General features: G+C 30.6%; 1 protein-coding gene across 1 annotated transcript; it reads left to right on the top strand.

Moving 5' to 3' along the window:
• The first annotated feature begins 434 nt into the window (after nt 1-434).
• Nucleotides 435-25,445, top strand: LOC123711492 (kinesin-related protein 4-like). The gene is made up of 28 exons (XM_045664109.1): nt 435-746; nt 869-1,103; nt 1,336-1,489; nt 1,908-1,982; nt 2,244-2,449; nt 2,873-2,998; nt 3,619-3,754; nt 4,283-4,491; nt 5,755-5,897; nt 6,688-6,747; nt 7,563-7,675; nt 8,015-8,182; nt 8,429-8,600; nt 8,711-13,958; nt 14,961-15,114; nt 16,686-16,806; nt 17,843-17,948; nt 18,281-18,314; nt 18,742-18,829; nt 19,017-19,077; nt 19,283-19,448; nt 19,940-20,027; nt 20,244-20,415; nt 21,439-21,604; nt 22,307-22,433; nt 22,584-22,663; nt 23,457-23,561; nt 24,374-25,445. Exons 1-28 carry the CDS (start codon nt 596-598, stop codon nt 24,512-24,514), a joined length of 8,805 nt encoding a protein of 2,934 aa, XP_045520065.1. The 5' UTR covers nt 435-595; the 3' UTR covers nt 24,515-25,445.
• The last annotated feature ends 759 nt before the right edge of the window (nt 25,446-26,204 follow it).

The following is a 26,204-nucleotide window of genomic DNA, read 5'->3' as shown; positions in this document are numbered from 1 at the left end:
GTGATACACCAACACCTACACCATGAATTATACAGATGTAATATAATTAATATTTAAGCGGTCTCAAAAAAGAAATACATTATAGTAATCAGGATTCCAGGAGCAGAATAATTTTCCTAATCCATATTAGACCTACTAATACAATATATGTATACATATATATTATTCATCACCCGTAATGTTTGTTTACGATACAGCAGCTTGAAACAATTTCACTTTACGATAGTTGTGACCCACAACACAACATGTACAAAATTTTGTAAGGAAACGCTAAATATCATTCCTATAAACTTTTCGAATTGACAAGAGTTTAGAGAGTAAACTAGAACTCAGAAATGAGAGCGAATGACAGATCACAGGTCAATTGTAAAGTGTGTTCAAATTTTTGAGTGATTTGACGGTTATTTTTCCAAAAAAGATGGAAGATCGGATGATGTTGCAAGGCAAGCGTGTTGTTGCTGTTTTGTGAGTTCTAAAAAACTTAGAAAAATCTAGTTAGATGTTAAATAGAATTTCTATAAGCCAAACTAAATCTTTATTAATGAATCTGAACATTATTATTATGATCGAAAAAGCAATAGTGTAAGCATTTAAAATGAGTGACAATATCAAAGTAGTAGTAAAAGTTCGACCTCTCATTCCTCGAGAAATTGAAGACAAACTTTTTTATCAATGGCGTGTAAAAAACACTACGTTATATCAAATAGATCAAAATGGGAAAGATTGTGGTCAAAATTTCACATTTGGTGAGTAAAAATCATATGTAAAAGAACCTATGTATGGGTTTGTTGCACTTGTTTAAAATGCAAACAAATATCCGTTTATGTCAGAGTGAAGGTTACGAATAAATACATTGTTTAATTTCTAGACAATGTTTACGACAAGGATGCTAAAACTAGTGAGGTGTACAACGATATTGCTAAGCCGATTGTGGAGGCGGCAATTGCGGGCATCAATGGCACTATATTTGCTTACGGTCAGACATCGTCAGGCAAAACACATACTATGACCGGGACTGATGATTCTCCTGGTATTATACACCTGGCTGTGTTAAATTTGTTTGATTTAATTAGGAAAATTCCAGACAGAGACTTTCTTCTCAGGTAATTTATCTTTATTATTATAATAATAACAAATAGTCTTTATTCGAGTACTAAACTAGACAAAGTCAATGTCATTATTTTTTACACTAGTACACAACCTCCAGGAGTGAAGGCCTCCTCCAAATGGTTCCACTTGTCTCTATACCTCTTGACAATTTTTAATCTTCAATCTATATATCCTTATTTTAATTACTTTTATATAATAAGTTATTTTTTATAATATATTTTTCAGGGTCTCATTTGTTGAAATATATAATGAAACACTAATAGATTTGCTTGATGTAACAAAAAATATTAAAATATGTGATACCCATAATGGCGTTAAAGTTGATACTACTGAGAAAGTGACAGCATCACCAGGAGAAGTTTTAGAATTTATGAAGCAGGTAAATTTACAGTCTCTAAATGTGTCTTAAAAATAATTATTTTACATTATGTCTCATATCTTAATTTATTACAAAAATAATTATTTTGAATATGATAAATTAATTTTATTACTATAGTCAAAACCATTTACCACATGATTTAGAATAAAATACCGGTTATAAAAAAAGGTCCTGGCTGAATTCTATTGTATTAGGTACTTTATACAAACATCATTGGCTGTAACAACTATCGGTTTTTACAACCAAATGTGAGTAGTCCATTTGATGTCAATTGTTTCAAAAAATTTACTGTAGTATCTAACAAAAGATTTAACACTTCAGACTTGGTATATTTATAGTAATGATTAATTTGAGAATTTTTTATTTTAAATTTCTAGCATTTATTATTTGTCATTATATTTATTATTAAAAATTTAAGGGTGAAGCAAATAGGCAAACAGCATCAACAAATATGAATGACAAAAGTAGTAGATCTCACTCAATTTTCCAAATTGTAAGTATTTGTTTGTTATAGTCATCAAACTATACCCAATATCTTATGTATGCATTAAGTGTAATATATAATTATCATAAAGATATTGTTTTTATCTGGTAAAATCTATGAAATGAAACCTTAATGTGACAACTAAGTGCCAGTGTATTACAACACTTAAGAATTCTTAATGATTATAATTAGATTAAAATATATTTATTTACTTGCTGAGATATTGAGAATAATAGTCTATTAGAATATTTATATCTATACATTTTTTAGACAATAGAATCTCGTGAACATACAGAAGATGAAGAGGAAGTCGGGTCAGTGAACATATCACAGTTAAACTTAGTTGACCTCGCAGGGTCAGAGCGTGCTGGGCAGACAGGTGCCACTGGAATCCGGTTTAAGGAAGGCACACATATTAATAAGTCACTTTCTGTATTGGCACTTGTTATTAAACAACTATCTGAAGGACAAAATAAGTAAGTAGGGAATGTTTTTAATTTAGTTAAGCTTTCACCTAGATTAGGGTGTGTGGAAATATATATATAATATATATGCTATGGGAAATTTCATATTAAGTATTAAGATGGTTACTATCGAACTAGTCTAACATAATAGTGTTGTCCTCATCCTCACTATGATGTTCTTCCCGCACTTATTGTAATCAAAATTATGATAAGATTAAGTTTCATTTCATTTGAAATTTCTGTCTAACCTTCTAATATTACTGTAATAAATTAAATCTAAAAATTCTGATAAGTGTAATTTATGATAAAAAAATTTGCATACATATTAGATAACTCTATCACGCAATTTCAATTCTTTTAAAGATAATATTTTTTTACGTTTTCTATAAACGAACCAATAACTAATATAATTTTTTTACTCCCGTGTTATTACAGACATGTAAGTTATCGCGACAGTAAATTGACACGCATTTTACAAAACTCGCTCGGAGGGAACGCAAAGACCAGCATTATATGTGCAGTGACACCTGCAGTTGTCGAAGAAACCATATCAACACTACAGTAAGTTTGAGATTCTTACAAAAGTAAACTATCAACTCATCAAACGGTATTTATATTTAGAAAAAAATCGCAATTTAAAATATTATTAATTATATAGATTTATAAATATTAATAATTTAAAATATGCTTATTACACTTATGTTGGATATAAAATACACATGTTACAATAGTCATAGTTATAATAAGAGTTAGTAGACATAGTAAACAAAGTAAAATAAAATACATATAACCTGATCTAGCTGCATTTAAAATATAATAATAATGTTCTATAAACTAACTTGGAATGATTAGGCAGTTACAAATATTAAGACTACATTCTAATATATCTATTATAAAAATAAATTATTATATTATACTAGATACAATACAACCATATACAGGTTTGTTTCTTTAAGTATGTTCTTTTACAAAAAAACTTAACTTTTAAAAAGTAAATAACTTTTGTACTTGACACACATTAGGATAGGCTAACAATGTTTACTTTCATTTGACAAGCAAGTGTAAATCATATTGAAATTTAATTAGCACACTGCGAAACATACTTGACCACTTCACCAACTTAAAATTCGCACCTTAACCAGTAAGGCAACACACCTAACATATTGTTATTTTTTTTTCAGATTTGCATGTAGAGCTAAAGCAATCAAAAACAGACCAGAAGTAAATGCAGTGGCAACCAGCTCTAGTATGATACAAAACCTTACCAAACAATTATGTGCTCTCAAAACTGCACTTGAGAATAAGAGGAATGTGGAGGTATGTTTTATATATTTAAACCTGAATCCCATTCATAAAATCAGATTATTTACACTATTAACTAAAGTATTTTGTGTTCATTTTGTAAAGAACCTGTGAACTCAATGGATTTGTTGGTTTCTCTTCTATAGAAAATCTACTCAGATATAACAATTAGTAGCTATATAGAGAAATATTCAGCTTAATATTGGTGTGACAATCATTTGTTTCATCCATTGCCCAAATGTTAAATTTTGGTAAAAAATAAAACAAATGAATATAATATTTAGAATCAAAAATCCTTGAAACAATGGTACAAAGTACTGAAGTATTAAAGATACTCAATTCTGAATTAGTAATATTTTCAAAAGGCTTAAAGATTTTCTTATCTGAAAAAGAAAACACAATATGAATACTTCTACATCTTAAGGAAGGCTACTGTTATAAAACATTATTTCCACTAATTTAACTGTTATTTTTAAGAAAGTACTCTAATGTGAAGGACTCAACTAAGATGCCTTATATTTATATACAATTTTTCAATTACAGCAAGATAACTGCAATCTTCAGAAACAAATAGCACATCTTCAAAAGTTGATTTTGAACGGTTTTCACCAAAGAAGTAGCTCGGATCTCATATCTGGTGCGAAAAGAAAACTTTGTCCACCGAGGCGTATGACAATATCGACTTTACACCCAATACAGGAAGATCCAACTCCGTCCATACCTAAGTTTTGCACTCCCAGTTTAAAGTACAAGTGAGTAATTTAGAAAAATAAAACCGACAGAAATGCGTAATCATATATAAAAAAAATTATTACTGTATGTATATTTAGGAATTTGATTGTATGTTTTGTTCATTCTAAGGTGCTATACAAATTTACAGATTTCGACCGTCGACTTTACATTAACCCCTGGAATTTTTTTCTTTGATAACAGACCAAAAAAAAGTATTTTCAGCCAGCATTTAATTAAAACGCAATAAGACCTATTTTCACGACTGCTACTCTAGAATCTCTAAACGTCAAACAGTACAGTGTCAACTATGACTTATTACTTTTATTGTGAAATTGGAAAAATTATTATCACTATTTATTCATATTCAAAAAGGTTCATTTACCGCGCTTACTTCTGCATCAAGTTAGTATTTTTTTAATATTTACGTATAACAGTTGTGTTATCAAAAATTTTCTTTTCAAGCCTTAAAACATATAGTTCATTGTGTAAACCTCCTCGCTATCTATCAAAAAGTTAATTGTTTGAGTTACCTATCTCGCTTAATTGCCTATTTGTAACCAGCGATTTGAAAGTTTTGTTAATAAATTTTTATAAGCATTACTGTATTACCACTTGTTAACTTGTCGAAGTTTGGTTCATGTGATGACAGTATTCGCACCATGTATTCCTTAACTACTCAAATGTATGAGAGAAGATTTAAAGTCGATATCGGTAAGTGTGACTCCTGTATGTCAAAAATGTATTGGATTTAAACAGACTTCTTCGCTCTAGGTCTTGACTCTGAAACTTGTCCTTAAAATGTAGTAAATTACATAAATAATTGTGTGCGCAATAGAAAGAATTCTAATGGTCCATAGGCGAGGTTAGACGCATGACTTCTTGGTTGGGATTTTCTCACTTAACAACTAGGCTCTCTGATTGTTGTTAATAACAATATGGTCTGTGCGAAAAGAGAAAAAAGGCGTGGCAGTTATGCGAACTATTTTTGGTATTTGCTACGCGACATTTATTCACTAAAATTTTATATATGTCTGTACTTTGAACTTTTCATATAGTACCAAGAATTCTGTCGAATGACGTAACGGTGTTCTTAAGAAAAGAGGTAATTGAGCACTACTGCCACCTCAAATGCCGACGGTTATATTACACAGACTTTTATACGGTAATTTTTAAATTACAATCACATTTAATTCATAGAATAACAAAAATAAAAATGTGGTACGACGCGCCTTAGTTATGTTATATTGTATAAGTGGAATCTTATTAGTATTGTATATTTTCAGTGCTTTTTTAATACCTGGTGGTTCCGACTTCGCACCGATCAGTAGCGCGTCTCTCTCATGCCTCACAGAAGAACCAGCGAGAGCTATCACACCGCCATTTAGAGACAAGAAAGTAAACTTTAATGAGGAAATTATTGAATTAGGTAAGAGTTTATATTATGTACAAATACACATAGTAATTTGAATGAAATCTATTATATCGGAGTCAGTGGATCTCTCGCTGCTCTTAAAGTGACGAGTTAAGGCCTATTTACTTTAGCAATTATGGAAAAGCTGCATGCCTTAATTGCTCATAATGCACAAATCACCTTCTTATTGTAAGAATTTTTTTTTTGAAAGTCTTAAATTTATTAACCACCAATATAGTTTATTGCTAACAAGTTGTGACTTGTCTAAGCAAGCTTGTATGTGCTTGAACTATTGCATGTATGTCTGGTCATTCAATTTAAAGACCAGTCATCATTTCCTTAACATGCCATATTATACTTTTCTCTTCCAGAAATGCGTGAATATTTAAACTGAATTTGATATTTCTTTCAATGTTTCCTAAGTCGGAAAAAATCTGACTAAATAAAAATCATCTGAATAAGGACAGATGTCGATTCCGAAAAATTTGTGGCAAAACTGTAGGTAACAGTTATAATACTCAAATCTTAATTATCCAATTCCAACAAATTTTTAAGTCATTTTTAAAAATTACTAGATTTTTATCTCCCCTCTTTTTGAGTCTCATGTTTGCCAACGAGAAGAGAATCTAGTTGGAAACAAAACTACGTAAGGTATTCTAACGTGAAGATGTCACATGTTGTTTAGATAACGCATGTTATAGAAGCATGGAAACACTAAGCGTTAATAATCCTGTTTTGAGTGAAACTTAAACTCAGGCCTAACAAAATTAATAAACAGATGTTTATACGTCATTTCGATTTTCAGATAGCGACGACGACACACCGACGGATGTTCAAACTTGTTCGCCGTATCACAATTGCTATGGTAAGATATTTTAACAATTTGAGACATTTTTATGCTTAGGGTAATATACCAAAATCCAATATGTTTTTGACATATTTACATTTGGGATTGTTTAATGTGTGATTCTTACCCTAGAAAATTACACAATCAAGTTACATAAGTTCATTTAGGTAGTTTGGTGTTTTAAGATTCAGTTATAGGATAAGACCGTATTTTATTTATGTTAATGTTTGATTTTCACGAAAACGTCAAGACGTAGAACGTCTACTATATTTTATCATGTACAAGTTCTCTAATGTTTAGGGGGACGTTCAAGTAGTACGTAAGCAGATTTACTACATTTATTTATCCACTCCCCCTTGTCTGCAAAAGTAAGCAACGTGACGACGACTTTTGTATTACTTGTCTATTTGATACATCTTGAACAATTCGACTATGACGATCGTGGATAACCGGTAATATTCAATTGCATTGCAATAAATTATTGTAAATAGCGCACGGTAATTCCCCTACTCAGTTCTAAGCGTAGTACCTTTTTAGTTGTGGAAACGTATTAATTATGCATTTCGTTCTCTAGTATAGACAATGTCCAAAGTAAATAATTACTGCTGCAATCTAGATCGCATCCACTCCCATTTCATAAAAAATCTAGAATTCTAAAACCCCTGCCACTTGATACGGTTTACGTAATACGCCTTTCGCAAAAGTTTCATTTGTTATTATGAAGATTCTTATAGATTTCTTTATCTTGTACTTAACAACTTTAGAAACTTTGTGTTACGAACACAAATATATAGTATATGATATTTTTGTATCAGTACCCTTGTCATTTTCAGATTCTTCCAAAACTCCACCATGCGTCATGCGAAGAAACTACAAAGAAGCCGAAAAGAAGTATAAAGAAATTGTTAAATTTACTGAAATAGAGAAAATTTACCCGCCTGATACGGTAATTCTTCAATTGAAGTTAGGAACTGCTTAATGAAAATCTGAAATCTGTTTTTTTTTATAAAATATCGCCATTCAATATAGCACTAGATATTTTACGGAGCTTCAAACAGAAATAAAAGAAAAAATCGATTCATGCAAACAATAATACTATAAACTTTAGCTGACATTCATATACCAATCATATGGAGTTTTCAAATGTCCAATTGCATAATTTCATGAAAGCTATCTTAGATAGCTAGAAGATAGCTGACATAGTTCATTGACAGATAATGTTTCGCTTTAAGTTTGCAATTTTTTAAAAACTTGTATCTAATTTGAAAGTCTTGTATATTTTCAGATCGATCTTATTAAAAAATTAGAAGAAAAGACGCTGGCTCTATTTAAAGTAGAGGAAAGTTTAAATACTTTAACTGATGTATGTAATGAAAAGGATAAGCATATAGAACAATTACAAGCTACTATAACACAAGCTGAACTTGAACTAAAAAATATAACTACAGCTAAGGTAAGTTTAACTGTTTTAACCTATAATAATTGCCATTCCTGTTCTGTTCAAAGATTCGTTTCTCAAAGAATTACATTCACTATCGAACAAAAAAATTTAAGGGAAATTAGTTGTGTACATTGTATATGTATTGATAATACTAGTTCTACAATTATTAAAATATAAACTCTTCAACTTAAACTTCATGTTAAATCAATTCATTCTGGAATAGATACATTATATGTATTTATAATATTGTATTTTTAGTCGGATTTAGACGCACACTGTGTACAATATCAAACTCAATTAACCGACTGGGAAGTGAGTTACGATACGCTAATGAAAAAGTCAAAAAATAGGGAGAAAGAACTACTATCTCTGTTGGAAGAACATTCTACAAAGAAAGAGAATGGAAAAGAAAAAGAGATGAAAGAGACTGGTGAGTCATACATTATTAAAATTGTAACAATTTTTTATTTTAAATGTTTTATACTCTTAACAAATATTTGACATTTTTTCTTTAGTTAACTAAATATTTCATTCACACAGGTACAATGTATTCTCCACTTAAAAGTCAACATCAGAATGATCTATATTGTGTATGTAGAAATACCGAAAGTGATTCTTCAGAGTCTGACTTAGCTTCAAAACAGATCCGAGATATGGCTGCTGAACTAGAAGCACAAATTGTTTTGAAGGACCAAACTATTATTGAGTTACAAGCTACTATATCAGCTCATAAGCACAACATAGAGACATTAGAAAATGTTAACAGAGAAACGAAAGAAATGCTAGCCGGCTACAGACAAAATGTCTTACTAAAAGAGAGTGAAAATGATATTTTAAAATCCAAAATAAGTGACCTCAATTCTTTAGTTGAAAGTCAAAAATCAGAAATAAACACATTTAATTCTGATATTGATTCTTATAACACTGTAATGCAAGATTTTCAAGAGAAGTTATTGCATAAAAATAAATTGCTCATCAGTAACTCAATAGTTGACGATAAAGATATAGAAGCATTGATAGCAATGGAAGAATCCTTTATTGCAAACAATGAAAATATCAGGAACATAATAAATTCTCTTAAGAATATTTTACATAACAAGAATGAAGAAATAGAAAAATTAAAAGCTAGTTTAACCAATGAAGAACAGTCCTGCAAAGACACAAATAACTATCATGAAGAAATAAAAATAATCAAAAAAGAATTAGAAGAAAATCAAAATACTAATACAAAATATCTCATAGAAATAGAAAAACTAAAAGAGCAGAATGGCGATTTGATTTCTACAATAAGTACTTTAGAAGAAAAGTATACTGTTCAAGAAGAAATTTTCAAGTCCAAAACTATACAATTAGAATCTGAAATAAAAACTTTAGAAGAAACTATACAATCAAAAGAAAATATAATTAGCTCATTTATTAATGAAAACAACAAAACCCAAGAAGATTTAAATTTAGCGAAGTTAACACTTAATAAACTACGAGATGTTATTACTTTGTTGTCAGGAAATATTGAAGGCATACCAGATATGCTTGACGATTTTGCGAGTGTTTTCAAAGTTTTTGGTGATAATTTAAATACCTTAGAATGCGTTGTTCAGAATGGCATTGAAGATAAAAAGTGTTTGCAAGAATTGATAAATAAACATGAAAAAGAAATAATAAAACTTCATGAAGCATTAGAGAATGCAAGTGAAATAGTTGACTCGGCTTCAAAAGATTTTATTGGGTGCATTCAAAACTCAAGTGTTGCAGACAAAGAAAATGCTAAATTTAAGTTAGCCTCCAAAATTAAAACGCTGCTTGATGAGGTAAAATATATGCAAGACAATTATCTTCAAAATATTAATAGTAAAGATACAGAAATTAATAATTTAAGATCAGATATTATAGTAACCGTATCGAAGCTTAATGATAAATCAAAAGAATTAGAATGTAAAAGTCAAGAACTGCAAGCAGTTTTAGTTGGACATGATAAAATCTTGCATGGTGTAGTGAATAAAATAATGGATTTAGTATTGGAACTCAAAATTGAAAATACTTCTTTTGAAGGCTTGAAAAGCACCACGTCTCCTGAGCTTATTTATGACTATATAAATAAACTTGCAAGTGAGATTCGGACTATTCAGGCCAAAAATGAAAGCAATAATTCCAACACCCTACAAGTAATAGCAGATGCTACAGCAAAAATAAAACAATTGAATGAAGAGAATCTAAAATTAAGTAACGCTCTTTCGCAAGTCAAAAAAGAAAACTCTACTCTTTGTGAGGAAATCGTATCCATTAAAACGAATAAAGAAGATATTATAGTTAATTTAACGACAAGCAACAAAGCATTAGGTAAATTGCAAAATGATCTTGAAGCAAAATCAAGTGAAATTGATGTTTTGCAAAATAAAGCACTGGAATGGAAAGAACAGTTTTTGAACCTGGATACAACAATGAAAGAAGAACTTGACAAACTTGAGTTTGAGAATTCTCAATTAAAGAGAGAATTGGAAAGATTAAGTAGCAACGAAAGTATAGTAGTAGAGAAGAGTAATTTTAATGTTGTTAATAAGGCACAAGAAAATTCCGAAGATGTTCTAGACCTAAAATCACCTCCGAGTCTACTTACTATTTGTTGCGATACGATATTAGATGCGATACAACCTAGCGAAAATGAAACGTCGGCTTGTCCTTCTACTTCTAATACAAGTTTGTGTGATTCAAAAGTTCAGCTTTCTTGCAGATGTGATCAACTACAGTCTAAAGTCGAAATTTTACAAATTGAAAATGACAATTTTAAAATGAGCCTGCATAATTTGCAAGATTATAATGAGAGCCTAGTTCTAGAACTAGAAGAAGCAAAAGGTGAATTACTACTGCTCCTAGATTTGACTCATGAATTACAGAGGAAAATTGTAAACCATCGGACGAATCTATCTACATTGACAGCTACAACATACGCGGAAAATATATCTCTTAGTTCTCAACTTAGATCACTTCAACACTATCACAGCTTATTTTATAAGGCATGCGAAAAAGACATACCAGAAGTAAAAAAGGAGTTACAGGAACTTATGGCTTTACTTAAAACTGGAAACGCATTACCAAATGAAAGTTGCCGCAGATATTCATTGCCCACAGCTTTGGAGAACAGTGCTATTCAACCATCGAAGTGTGAGTCAATGTTAGATGGAGATCTTCTTATGTTAGACACTAATATAACTTTAACAACATGTGATAATACTCTGACTGGACATGAACAAAGTTGTTTTGATGCAACGCAATCTTCCATAGACGTAGGTTGTCAGACAAACAATTGTAGTGAAATTACTGAAATCCAAAATCCTTCAATACATGAAGACACGACACGCAAAATATTACAAAATGTTGAAACATTAAAACTCGAAAATCATAAGTTGCGAGAAATTGTAGAGGAATATGAACTTATTAAGCAAAATAAGTTAAAGTATGTTGATTCCCAATGTAGCCCAATTAAACTAGTTAATTTCATTAAAGACTGTGAAAAATGTCTGGAACTTCAGGACAGCATAAAAATTCATAGTGATATTTTCAATGAAAATGATACACTGCGGCGACAATTAGCTGAGATAACCAGTTTGAAAGATGATTTAGAAGCTAAATATAAGACGTCTGTAGCTGAATTAGCTTCAACGGAAGCGTTATTCACCAAATTAAAGAACTTTGAAAAAGATCTGTCGACAAAATCCCACGAAATTTCAAAGCTTACATCGTTAATTAATACAAAAAATAAAGAGCTAGATAAGTTACAAGAGGAAAATGACTCATTATCAAATCAAGTTATAGACAATATATATGAAAATGAAACTTTAAAAAAAGAAATAGACTCCTTAAAGCAAAACAACCTAGAAGTATCTCAAAAACACGCCAAACTACAGGAAGCGTATGATATCCTGGATGACGAACACTTCAATAGTCCTGATTTCCAAGACAAATGCCAAGAGTGTATAAAGAAAGATGATATAATAAAATCGTTACAAAGCACAGTGTCTGTGTCCAGATACAATAAAATATGTACTCTTCAAAGTGAACTTCACGCTGGTAAAGAGGACTGCAACGAGCTGAAAAATGAAGTTACGAACATAAAAAATCATTTAGATAAAAGCAACATTTCAATTGTTCAAGCTATGGACTTGGATGAGAGCATAGGGGATTCTAATTTACTGTCATTAAAAAAATGCGACATTGATAATAAGTTTAACATGCCAGATTTACCAAAAGAACGGCCATTGGACATATACACATTGGATAAAGTTGATTGTGTCAATTACTGCATTGAAAATACTGGATTAGATGAAGAAAGCTTTACTTGTGATATGAAGATTATTGATGTTATGAAACTGCTGTATACTAATATTCTTACAAAACACAATAATGAAATAGAAAATTTAGTTAATAAATTAAAGGACTTTGAAGAATCAAAACTTGCATTACAAACTGAGTTTAATAATTTGATTCATAACCAAGAAAAGATACAAAAAGAAATAAATGAAAAAAATGTCTATCTTCAGGCAATGGTCAATGTTGTTGCAAATATTAAGAATAATTTGAGTGGTATAAACAAAGCAATAAATGAATCTGAATTATCTGAAGTACTTGATTTGTATAAAAATAGTTTCTTTAAATTTATTGACAAAGAATTAAGTTTATCTAGCCTTGAAACATTTGATTGTATTTTGAATTTAATAGATGAAAAACATAGATTAGAAATGTTAAAACTATCCGAAGGAAATAACTCTCATCAGACGATTTCCGAAAATCTTATAATGTTGAATAAAGAATTGGAGACTGCTCGGTCTGATTTACTTAATAAGGAAAAAGAATACAATCTTCTTCGATTACATAATGAAAAAATATTTGAAATTAATAATTGTGTCACCCTAAATATAGTAAAAAAAGAAAAGTTTCTTCATGACACTACAAATGAAATTTATCAGGATCTCGTTAGTAAAAATCTTATTAATAAGGAAATTATAAATGGATCTATGCCATTTAATGAAATAATTCCAATAATGTTTAAATGTGCAACACAACATCAACAGTCAATAAATGAAGAAAATACTAAATTAACTTTAGAGATTAATACTATGAAAGTTTCATTGGATGAAAAGAATAGAGAAATAGATATATTACAAGAAGAAATGAGCAAAGTTAGTAAAATAAACGCGCAGTTTAGCGAAGCATTGAATGACAAGGAAGCACAACTTAAAGAACAAATATCTGTCCATGATATACTTAAATGTACTTATGACAAAAAGGTTGAAGAAAATAACACTAATTTAATAATAATTACAAATCTTACCGACCAGATTAATATAATTAAGGAAACCATTAAACAAAAAGATTTTGATTTACAAGCATTACAATCTCAGTTGCACAGTCAACAGCAAAATAGCCAAATTGCTGAGGTGGTTAAGGAATTACAGAAATATAAAGAGGATATAGATAAATTAAATTCACTGAATAACATTTTAAGCCAAGAGAAAGAATCGGCTTCTGTTGAACTGCAAAAAGCTAACGATATTATAAAACAAAACAAATTAGATTTAGATAAGATAACATCAGACATGTTAATATTGAAGGAAGCTGTAGATCAAAGTTCCAATGACATGGAGAGTTTAAGGATTCAATCAACGACATTACTAGATCAGAATAAATTGCTAAAGGAAGAGATAAAAGAGAAAACAAAGGAATTTTCCCGGCTTGAAACTAATATTAAAACGTACCAGAAGTCCGCCGAATTCCAGTGCAAAATGATTTCAAGGTAATATTATTAATATATGTATTATTGCCAAAATAGCGTTTTAAAATAAGGGTTTTTTGTGCATATTAAAAGTACGATTTATTACTTGCTAAAAGTTTTGATACACTGCATGACGACAACGCTAAACTTAACTTTTAACTTGCTGGCTGCGTTTACAGAGCGAGTGAGAATGCAAAACGAAAGTTAGACGGCGCGTATGATTATTATTATTTATTAGTTCCTAAAACAAATTAATTTCTACTAAATTCAAGAAATGTAGAGCATAGGCAAAACAGCATAAAATACAACATTATAACTTAATTAAGATAAAAGCTTATGTTTAACTTAACTAAGTTATCAGTTGTATGACCTTGAAAGTCTATTCAGAGGATTCTGATTGGTTAACAGCATCTCTAATCCAAGACGCGTTGGCTCGCGACTCGCTCAAATTTCACTTTTTTGTTATGTTAGATTAAACGCATGGTTTATTTAGTGTTTCTAAACGAAAGACTAATTTCACTTATTGACAAAAATTAGTTTTTTTTCACCGAAATACTGCTTTACTTTAATAAATAGAATTTGAAAGAGAAATAGACGAATTAGTCCTTTGAAAAAAAAAAAGTTTTTTTTCTAAATTCTTTTCGTGCACTTTTGATTTTATCGCATACATCCTTAATTATAAATTTTTATCGTTTATAAAAAGTTATAATTAAATTATAACTTTTTTACTCGATTTTATAGAGTACTGTCAGTGGTCAGCTTCGCTTAAATTCGGGCTATATTCATTTATGAAGTTTACTTCAAATGTACAGTATGCGTAAACCTAGGAAAAGTCTGATGGTGTACTAAGGGCATAATCATCATCGTCATAGAGTTATCACTTTGTCTATGAAATGTTTAGAGAAATAGATATGTCTATCTTTTTTTAATAAAATCTTTCTTTTCAATTTACAACTAAGACGTTACTATGAAAACTTAATGCAAAATAAACTTTTAACTTCAAATTTTCGTTATATTTTTCAGATTAAAGAAAGAGAAGGCTGATATTGAAAAATCAAATATTGAATATATCGAGAAGTTGTCAGAATGGAAAGCATTGTTGGATGAGTTAAAATCAAAGGACGCTTTACACGCGGAAGAAGTCAACACCTTGAAGAATATTAAGGCCAGTTTGGAGGTATATTATTTTCAAATAAAATACAAATAGTCTAGAATGATAATGTTGCGGCTCTCATCTGATGTGCCGTTTTGATTAACAGAATTTCAATTAATTCATCTCACAATATGAAGGGTATAGAACATCTTTACATAAACCGCGAAGAAGTATGCACCATATTATCAAATTTGTGGGAAAATTAGTCAATTTAATTAATATCTTTTAAAAAAGCATTAGATAACTAACTAGGTATTATTAATAGGAATTCTGTAGTATTATTTTCTGCCTACCGTATGGAAAGTCGTGTTATTTGATTGATAACTTATTACTACAACTATTATTGAAATATCGCCGATACTGATACTTATTGAATTAAAATTAAATTAAGGTAAAATATATCAAGTCACAAACTTTCAAAAGGTTAAAGGTTAAGTTATTAAAATTAAAAATTATGAGTATTCGTTAAATTAAAATAAAGCAAATAACTGTTAATAATTAAAATTAACATTGATAAGATTTTTGTAATTCCGTATTTTGAAAGAAAACACTTGCTACCGGATTGAAGCTATGTATTATTATAAACTTATAATTATTTTACATAATTATAAAATTTAAAATTTCCCGGCGTTTCGCGTGGTTTACAGCGTGCCTGGTCACGGTGACTGAAGACAAAAGGTGTTGAATGTCAAAAGTATCACATATCTATCAGCTGTAGAGAAAGTTGTGTTATCTGTATTTATTTCGCTGCACGCGAAACGTCGGAAAAAATTTAAATTTAAATTTTTCCGACGTTTAATTATGTTAAATTATGTAAAATAATTATAAGTTTATAATAATACACAGCTTCAATCCGGTAAAAAGTGTTTTCTTTCAATGTGTAAAAGCTATGTTAACAAAAGACTATTTCGAAAAGCGAAATGGAATACACGGGGACAAAGCGAGTGAGAGAGACAACAAACTGAATAAAACTCACGGAATCCCTGGGCATAGATAGTTCTTGCCTCCATTGCAACGAACTAGAGCATACAAGATGCGCGTTTACAATACTTTTTTAAGGCGCGCAATTTAAAAGTATCGTATCGGCATTAAAATATCAATACTTTGGGTATGCCAATATATCGGCATTGGTATCTGATGCATCTCTAATTAAAATACACACAACTTCAATTAGTATCAGTACGAACAAATACATAATGTTTACGTTATACATATATATCAATTTGGTTTAATTTAATTTTTCCGTCATGATCGAAGGACTTCGGCCCCGTGCTCAACCCACCTAGTGGGCCACGGGAATGTTAAGATAGATTCTCGCGAAATTTTTCAAATTAATATTTATAGGGACTAAAGCCATTTTAGTAAAACAATATTACATTTGTTCGTGATTCACACAGGAAACAAATCCATTGGATTCGGTTAAACGTTTTAATTCAATGCTGACTTATATATTAGATTATTATGGAAAACCTTTAGCCTTGCGATTTTTTTTGAATGTGAATGCGATATACGAACATATTAATTATATAAAAAATAATTCAAGATCTCATCTAAAGCAGAGCCGGGTTTGAAATCTAATCGAAAATTATTTTCAGAATCGTATATCAGAATTAGAGAAAGATCAAAGTAAACGGATATCTAACGATGTGAAAGGTAACAAGAGCAGACGACAAAGTCTCTATGACTCTCACAGGACCTTCTCCGAAAACGATGACGGTTAGTTGCACTGTATTAAAAAAAAACAATAAAAACGTATTGCAAATTTTGTATTCCTTCATTTTTGACTTTACTAGTAGTAAAAGTTACTTAAGTAGTACTCTATGCTATGCACAAGAAACTCCATCATACAACCAAAATAGTATATTTCATTGAAAGTGCGGAAAGCCTGTCATTGCAAAGAGTTCCGTAAAAAAATATAAGCCGAGATTTTTTTTTTGTTTTCTTCACCCATTCTGGGTAGGCAAAGGGAACTATGTCCATACAGCCAAGGCTTCAGTACAATTTTTGTATTGCTATGAAATGAAAATGATATTTAACTAAATAAAACCTAACCTAGCCTAAGTCATTAAATCAAAATTCTTAATCTGATATTGAAACAAATTAGTAGCTTCTTTTTACAAATATTTGCATGAATCATAAAACCTTCTATGAATATTTTTTAATAAAAACTTCGTGGTTGGTTTTTTCTTTTTAATAGACATTGTTTTGACAGTTGGGAAAGAGAACGCACGAGTGTTAAGCAACTATATTAAAAACTATTTTTTTAGTGGCGTATTGAAGTGACGTATAGCGTTCGGAATGTTGGCTATTACATACTCGGGCTTTTTCATTTTTTCGCAACTGTTAAAAATAGTTGTTCAGTACACGAGCGGAACCGTCATTGCAACTTGTTCCGACTGTCAACCTGTAGACATTTGTCGGCAGCTCTTTGCAATGGCAGGCTTTCCGCACTCGTAATGAAATATACTATTTCAAAGTCGCTGTTTAAGTAATTCAGGTATTGACAATTGATAACTTCCTCCCTTTTCAATATAGCGATTTTAAAACTTTAACACCAAGCACAAAAAACATTTGGAAACCATTTTAAAATCTAAAAGCGTGAACGTGTTAACGTTTCTTAAGGCCCCTTTTTCAAAACCCTATAGTAACTTAATATTACAGTATTCTATTAACATAATTCGTTCTGTCGATAGTTTTTGGATAACAAACGTATTTAACATAAATATTTTTAATCTATAATTTGAAATTACAGATCCAAAGAAAGTTGAAGCCCTATTCGGGTCTCGTAAATGTGATGACCTATTTATGGACGTCGACGAGGGATCCAACAGAAGTACACCGATCAGATTCAGTAAAGGGTGAGTTTATTTTTATTTTTTTCTAAATAGACGTACAGTCAAAATCTGTTATAACAACATCCAAGGGACTATTTACAGCCTTGTTATTCCACAGTGACCTTGTTATTCCGTACCTAATAGAATTCAACCGGGACCTTTGATTTTGGTCAATGTAACCCCTATGTAACCCCTAATGGTATTTATAAAAAAAATATTAAGTTAATCAATCCAACGTACCTATTCTTTATTTTTAATTTGCAAACAATGGTTAGAAATATTAATAATAAAATATTACGATTAATCGTTTTTATTAAAACAACTAATGAATATTACTTATGATTATGTTTTTGCAGACGAGACAGCCTAGCTTCTTCTAGACACGAACAGGTACGTGCGTGTGTGTTGATTTCTCTGAGTCACTCTTTGCTTTATCTTAAACTTTCATGTTAAACCTGTCCAACAATTTAGACTAACTATCAATTCCCAATCTACATTATTCCAATTAAAGTATTCTTTCATTTCTTTCTGTCAAATTGTCACGCTGGAAGAGACAGATGAGTTTGTCAGAACTATTTCAATACTAGCTACACAATTACACAGTATGTTAACTGTACATATATATAATGTATATGTATAATTGTTATTAGTTAAAAAAAGTTTTTGGTCCGTAAAAATATTAACATTGTCCGTAATGTATTGATTTTTTCGCTGACATTTACAACTGGCTATTAAACTGAGACAATTTAGGTTATCCATCGGTTTAGTGTTGCGATATTGGAACCCAATAAATGGTAATTTTCATGGTTTTTGCCAGAGTGAAGAAGAAGGCTCCCGCGCAAGTAGCGTGCAGGCATCTCGTCGTAGAAGACAAAGTATTCACGACGCATACCGCGGCGCTTTGGGTACGTATTTTTATTTTATTTTTTATCATATAATGAGCGTTAATAATCCTGGATTTTGTACACTATTGCGCAATAGTATTCTTATAATCTTTATTTCTTTGTGTCTTAAACTATCTGTGCTACTTAAATAGCACAAAGAACTACTTAAATAATAAAGTATTGTGCATTAAAATGAATTAAATTTCAGATACCTCCCGAAGACATAGCGTCGATCGTAACAACGACTCTTTAGGCAGCGATTCGGGCAGGTTTGTACAAAATTAGTGTATATGTGTGTGTCTTAATAAAACTGTTTTAATAACAACTTTATTTGTCACAACAGACATACGAAAATATAAGTTAAGTAAAGATAACCTAGCATTTTTTAGTTATTTAATAGTTAATATATGGTATACAAAATTTCTAGTGGTGCACGAAAATTGTTACATTCTTATCCATTGGCTCTATTTCCAGTGAAGTATCTAAACTGCGCAAACAGCTGACAGTTTGTCAAGAGGAATTGGAGGAGTGGAAAGAGAAATTCCGGGAAGTTGACGAAGAGTGCGAGATCTGCGCTCAGTATCTTCGAGAAAGAGATGAACAGTGCCGCCAGCTGAAGGTGGATAAGCGAAGTCTTGAGGTAGTTTTATTATTTACGTAATATTCAAATTTCCATTTATTTTTATAAGATTTCTTCTTGAATTTAGTGTTTACCTTAAAACACGTACACAAACACTACAACAATGGTACATTGTACGTCTAGAGAAGAAAAGGACCGATTCCAATCTTTACGGTTTACGCATTTAGATGACTGTATAAAGTTAATATTTTACAGGATTTTTTGAGATTAGTTGTTCCACCATAACAGAATTCCAGTTGGAATCCTACTTTCTTACGAGTGATTCAGGTCTGTGAGAAAAATAAAAAGCGAATTCTCAACTCAAATATATATTTTTTAAGTGACCAGTATTATGGCACAGTTGGAGAAATTTCGTATTGCAGAAAAAACCTCACTCACTGCGCTGGCTCTGCTATCCAAAATATATATGTATGATGCAAAGTCTATACTTGTATATTCTTTAATAAATTATCTTAAAGAATAGAAATAATCCTAATATTCAATGTTTCCAGATCACTATTGAGGAATTAAAAGTAAAAGTCCAAGGCGTCAACGTCTCCAAAACCAGTTCAGTCGATATTGCCGTCAATACTGAAGAAGGTAACTATCATCAAAATAATTTGTAATAGCAACCGATTTAAATTACCGCCATATTAATTTTATAATCTACAATACTATAAATAAAATAATATTATTTTGACATCTATCGACTATAAAAAAAATCATTTTCTAATAATATTTTTTTAACTAAACATAATTATATGAGTTAGCAGTTGAGGTGTGTTCTAGTTATTTTATCACTATATAAATATATAGATTGGGCGAATCTCCACTCTGTGGTGGTGGACAGAATGTCCTACGACGCCGAGGTCGAGAAAAATAAGAAGTTATCGAGAACAATAGAAGACCTTCGTTATCAAAAACAAGAGCTGACCAATACATTGACAAGAATGCAGAAGAGTATTGAGAAAAAAACTACAAAAGACAGGTAATGCATAGCGATACTGCTTTCACTATATGATTTTATCAGCGAAACTTTTTGTGGATATATCCAATGTGTTAATTTTATGTTTTTTTTGTTTTATACTTTTACAGATGTATCTGTTTTGTTTCCTAAATTAATAAATAAATAAATGATAAGCGTAATTCTTAAGCTTTCAACTAAATGTTTTCTTATACAGCGTAGAAAAAACGTGAGCGTTCAAGTATTACGTAACGAATTTTGGGGGGGAGTCCTCTTGTAAAACGCTACGATGGGGGGCGGGGATTGAATTACGCGTTATTGTTAATATTAATTTCCACTTTCCAGTACTTTACACCATATAATGGTAAGTTTTAGGTGTAAAGAGTCACTGGGGTTGGTCACGAAACGTTTTACTATTGGTTACAGAAAGGTTATGGCGCGATTCATGGGGGGGGGGTCTTCCTAAAATTTCCTTTTTCTCATACAAACAAATGAGAAAACATTGGTCGATAATTTCAAAACACCCTTGCAAATTTATTCATACTAGTCATCGGTGATAAACGTCAACGCCGCCCATTGGCGTGTTAGTTAGGTAAGATTAAAAGAATATTCTACGACCGGGACGTAAATATTATCCCTAAGTTCGCTAGTATCGAAATCATAACAAATTCAGATTAAAAATAGATGTTTACTTTTTACATGTTCAGAAGTGATTATGAATGTTTCAATAAATCTCAACTATACCTAATAAAATGTATTTTTGTGATTCAATAGGTTCACGTTTAACTTAAACTAAATCTAAAAACCACATGTAAAATGATTTTCGGGAGACGGCTTATCAGATTTAATTCAAATTCGGAAAATCATATAAGGTCATTGAGCTCTTTAGTGGTAACTAGTTTTAAACTAATGACGTAATTAAAGCACCATTTTTTTTTCTTGGTCTACGAGGTTGATGATACAACGCTAATGAGGTACAAACGTCAAACCAATAAAAAACTTCTAATCTAAACCAATCTCGAATCCATTTGAAATTTTTTTTTCCAGAGATCTAGAAGCAATAAGGTCTGAGCTAAAATCCTGTCAACGTGAGCTTGACGAAGTGAAGGTACGCAATAGGGAATTGGACGAAGAGTGCGAAACTTGCTCAGAATATCTCAAGGAAAGAGATGAACAGATCAAGAAGTTGAAGGAAGCTAAAAAAGCGCTTGAGGTAATATTTTTTTTAAACTAAAAAATATAATCTAAACGAACAGCAACACTTTCAAAAATGTTTTATTTAATTTAGTTATTTAAAGCTTGCTTTTATTAAATTGACGTAGATGTTACCAAATCTAGGAACGGCCATCATTTATTTCGAGATTTTGTAAATAAAAAATAATTATTTATTTATTTATTAACACTTCGTTACACTACAATATAAAAAAATTGAACATAATTAAATCAAAAGGTCAAATGTTAATAAAAAGGTTAATCAAATAATATAACCTTCTGTTATAGGCTTCAGATTCCTCTATCTGTTTCTCGATCTTTTGTTTTTCTAATAAGAAGAAAGTAGTTGATCAGCCTTCTGTGACACTCTCCGTCGAATTTATTGGCATATAGCTGGTTTAATCACTGATATTTTCCTAGGTTAAATAAGATAGAAAAGTTATGGATCGAACCTACGACTGCATCTTGTAAAAAACCTTCCACTAAATATTTACTATTTGGATTGAAAGGCAATCCTGATTTTATAAAAAAAATATAACGAAAATAATAATATTATCTATTGTTATAGTTAAGTTGATTGGGATATTTACGCTAATATTTTAAAGAAGAATCATATTTTTTATTTGTGTAACAGATTTTTTAAATTTTAATAAATTAGCGTTATATCGCGCTTGAGGTTTTTATTTACGCTTTTAAATTTCAGATCAAGTTAATGGATTACGAAGATAGCAGTATTTGTTTGTCTGTCCGAAAGAAGCGCCAGACGTTGCATGATCATAATCGACAATCGAATGGTGAATTAGTTGACGCAGCCACTGAAACTTGTGCAGGTTTGTTTTGTACTAATTTATGAGACAATGTATATTATATATAACTCAAGTTTCATTCATTCAGTTTAAAAATATCCGATTAAAGTTGAAAAGCACTAATTTAAAAATTGTCTAAAATAGTTTTTCACGTGTATGAAATTGGATTTACAGATTTAAACGTCCAACCAGAAAGAGGTGAAAACTCCAAAGAGGCAGAAATGTATTCAAAGGAATTTAAACGACTTAAATTCGTAAGTAGAAATTAGTACAGACATTGAGTGAACCATAATGTACCAGATCAAATTTAAAATAATCGACAATCCATTTATCAAAGAAGGCTAAATTGACTGCAGTAGCTTAAATGGATAATATTACGAAACATTTCATTTATTAAGGGTTTCCGAAAAAACTGTTAACATATCTTTATCAAAATAAATACTATATTCACTGCAATAAATATCATAGTTTTGAAATATTGGTCGATATTTGCATGGGTCTGAAACCGCGAGGAACAGCTAGTACTATATAATCGGGAGTCATATTAATAACAAAAATACACTGAAATCTATAACTCGAACCTAGTTTAGTCGAATTCCTTAGTAAGTCGAAAAAAATGGCCATTCCCTTCCGCAGAACTCCTAAATACGAGGTAGTTTGAATTATTTGTTGTGAACAAAATGTTTTTTTCCCTATTGGTTATACATATTTATACTCTCGAATTTCAAAAAGGAGACCGTTAGTCGTAGTTAGTAAAATATAATAACGTCTTCGTACTTAAAACTCCCCGAAATAATAGTAAAATTAATGTTCGGGTTTGGGGCTTCTAATCTTTTTTTTCTTGTATACGTTTAACGAATGTTAAATACAATCATTCGAAAAGTACACTTAGAAAAGTCACTAAGCGCCTCTGTAAGTCGAAACTTCAGCAGTTACATCATACAAAGTTCTTGATGAGTCGAAAGCTTGTGAACTCGAATTTATTTGAATTTCCCTTGACATTCGAGTTATAGATATTCCACTGTAAAAATAAAACTTTATTTACAGACGGTAGAGAAGCTCACACAACAAAAGGTGACATTGGAACAGCAGGTGGCCGCTATGACGGCTTCAACGCCGCTTTATGTGTCCACTGGCAGCTCTATAGTACAGGTATATATAAAGGATTTTGTGATCTGTATCTATTTGCACTTGCAAGACTTCTGACAATGTGAGTGTCCATGGGCGTTATCACTTAACATTAGGGGCTCCGGCCGGTTTGCCTCCTGGTCCATTAAAAAAAATCTCTTTTAGTTATCCTGTAAATAATCGTAAATTAACTAATGGCATAATTCATTGATTAATAAGGAAACAAAAATTATTACTACAGTTAATATTAACTTTTACACAACGCCTACAAGCCGTTAAATATTACTTACTGTCCTTTTGGGAAAAAAATCTCTTATTTATTCAAAGTATATTATGGATTTTTTTTCTAGTCCTGTAAGTATGTTTGAGTGAATATTCATTCCAACAATTTCATTATGTTTACAAGGTGTTCAATATCTTTTAAAAAAGATCAAATAGTAACTTGAGGATTTGATTAAGATTAACCCTATTTAATTAACAAGAGTTCGAAATTTATATTTTTGACTTATCTATCAGACACCAAACACAAACATAAAAAGGCTAAACTGTTAGTGCTTTTTTTGGTGGCTGTAATAGTGAAAATTTTTGAAATAAGTAAAGTTTTTTTAACACAATGAAAGAAAATAAATTCAGCATTTGCTCTAAAAATTTAGAGAGAGAGAGAGTTTAACTGCGGAAAAGGACGATCGAGGGATTTGATGTGATGGCAAACATTGGCATTTTCGTTACATTCAAAATCCAGAGATGTCATTATATTCACCACGCACACATATAAATACGTACAAACATAATTCAGCGTTAAATTTTTATATCAATTTACATAAACTTTTTTGCAGCAACAACAGTTTTCGGACGTGATCAAAGAGAATCAAAAACTCAAGACTTTGAACGCAAAACTCACGAAAATATGTCGAAAAATGAAATCTCAGAACACTAATCGTGAAAATGAAGATCCCGCGGACGAGATAAATATGTAAATGACAATTTGGCCTTATTTCTGTATGAAATTACCCTCATAACCTTGATTCAAGAATTGTTATATTTGCATACATTAATACGTGTATTTATATAATGCAAAATGATTTTTTTAAAGGGGAATTTTATTTTGGTTTATATTTTTTTTCTTTTCAACCGATTAAAAAAGTCCAGTTCAATCTGAATAACACATATACTGAAGCGAACTCTCTAATACGTAATCAGAGTTCGTAACTTACCATCGCGTTGGTAACTAAAGAACTGATGCCATAGCAATGGGTTTGCCGTTGAACCAAGATCCAGGTATACGGTATAGGCAGCAGTATACCAATGTGTTACCATTTTTTGCATTGTTTAAAATTAATAGTTTAATGTAAAAAATGTTCAAGAGATTTTATACAAATTTTCAGTACTAAATTGTTTATGGTTTCTAATACATTTTCTTGCATCAATTAATCACTTTAATTTACAGAAACCTTAAAAATATATGTATAACCGGTTTTAACAGTACTTTAATAAATACTAAAAAAATTAGCGAGAAACCATTTTTTGATATCTAATGATACAGTTTTTGTCAAAACTAGTAAAAAAAGCCTAACTGGGTTAGTGATCGGTAAAGTCGATAATATTTCTGAATGTGATTAAAATATATTTCGGAGGAAACAACATTTTCTAGTGATTTAAAAGCTTTGTTTAAAATAAGCTGGTCTTTTTTGTGCAATTTGCCTTTTAATAATGTGTAAGACTGTCTAAAGGTGCATTCCGAAGGCATTTGTGTGTGATTTTAAAGTATATTTTCACCATTTTAATAACCTGATTTGCTTAGCAGTATTATTGTACTTAATGTGACCTTAGAATTAAAGCACAAATTAACCAAATATAATTGACAAATATATTGTATATTATCGAGATAATTGTAAAATGGTGCCTGTAATTAATAAATGAATGAAAATAATTGGTATTTTATTAACAACAGACAATACCATAATAAGTACTAAAATTATTTATAGTAGCTAGAACAATGCTCGGACACATCTACAAATTCGATCTTAGTACTTCCTTCCTTAGGTGGTGGTTGCTTTTGCAAAAAGTTATAAAAAAGACAATAATTCAAAAGAAAACATGTGTTTGGTATACAACTCGCATACGTCTGAATACATGTTTACTGTTATCAAAGACAAGACAACAAGACAAAGTACTTTGTTTTTGTTGTTATCCATTGTCCGTTATGAGTTCGGTATACATGAGAGTTAACAAAAGGTGGCAAGTTTTTATATTATTTTTGAAGCATCTTCCAGACAAATTAAATACATTAGTTTGCTGAAAAAGTTTTAAACAAAATTAACATTTTTGAATTTAGTTTATTTACATTTAACTAAAGTATGTAGGTACCATTTTGTTTGATACCTTTTGGCCATATTGTAGAGAGGGCATTGATCCCATTGTGATATAAATTTTGGGGCCTCTGATCAAAATACCACAATTGATTTTGGCAGTCCTCTCGTGATGTTAACCTGACACTGCCTAAAGAATTCTGAAGAGACAAACAGGTAGAAACCTGAATTTGCAAGGTCAGGACTATATGGCGGATGCATTAACCCCTTCCAGCTAAGCTCTCTTAATTTTGCTCTTAAGTCGAGTGGCTAAAGATGTGTGAGGTCTGGCGTCGTCATGAAGAAAAACCACACCCCT

The sequence above is a fragment of the Pieris brassicae genome, chromosome 6, assembly GCF_905147105.1.
Source record: "Pieris brassicae chromosome 6, ilPieBrab1.1, whole genome shotgun sequence".
Classification (NCBI taxonomy): Eukaryota; Metazoa; Arthropoda; class Insecta; order Lepidoptera; family Pieridae; genus Pieris; species Pieris brassicae.
The sequence above is the reverse complement of the archived record's forward strand: the minus strand, read 5'-3'. Positions and strand labels throughout refer to the sequence as shown.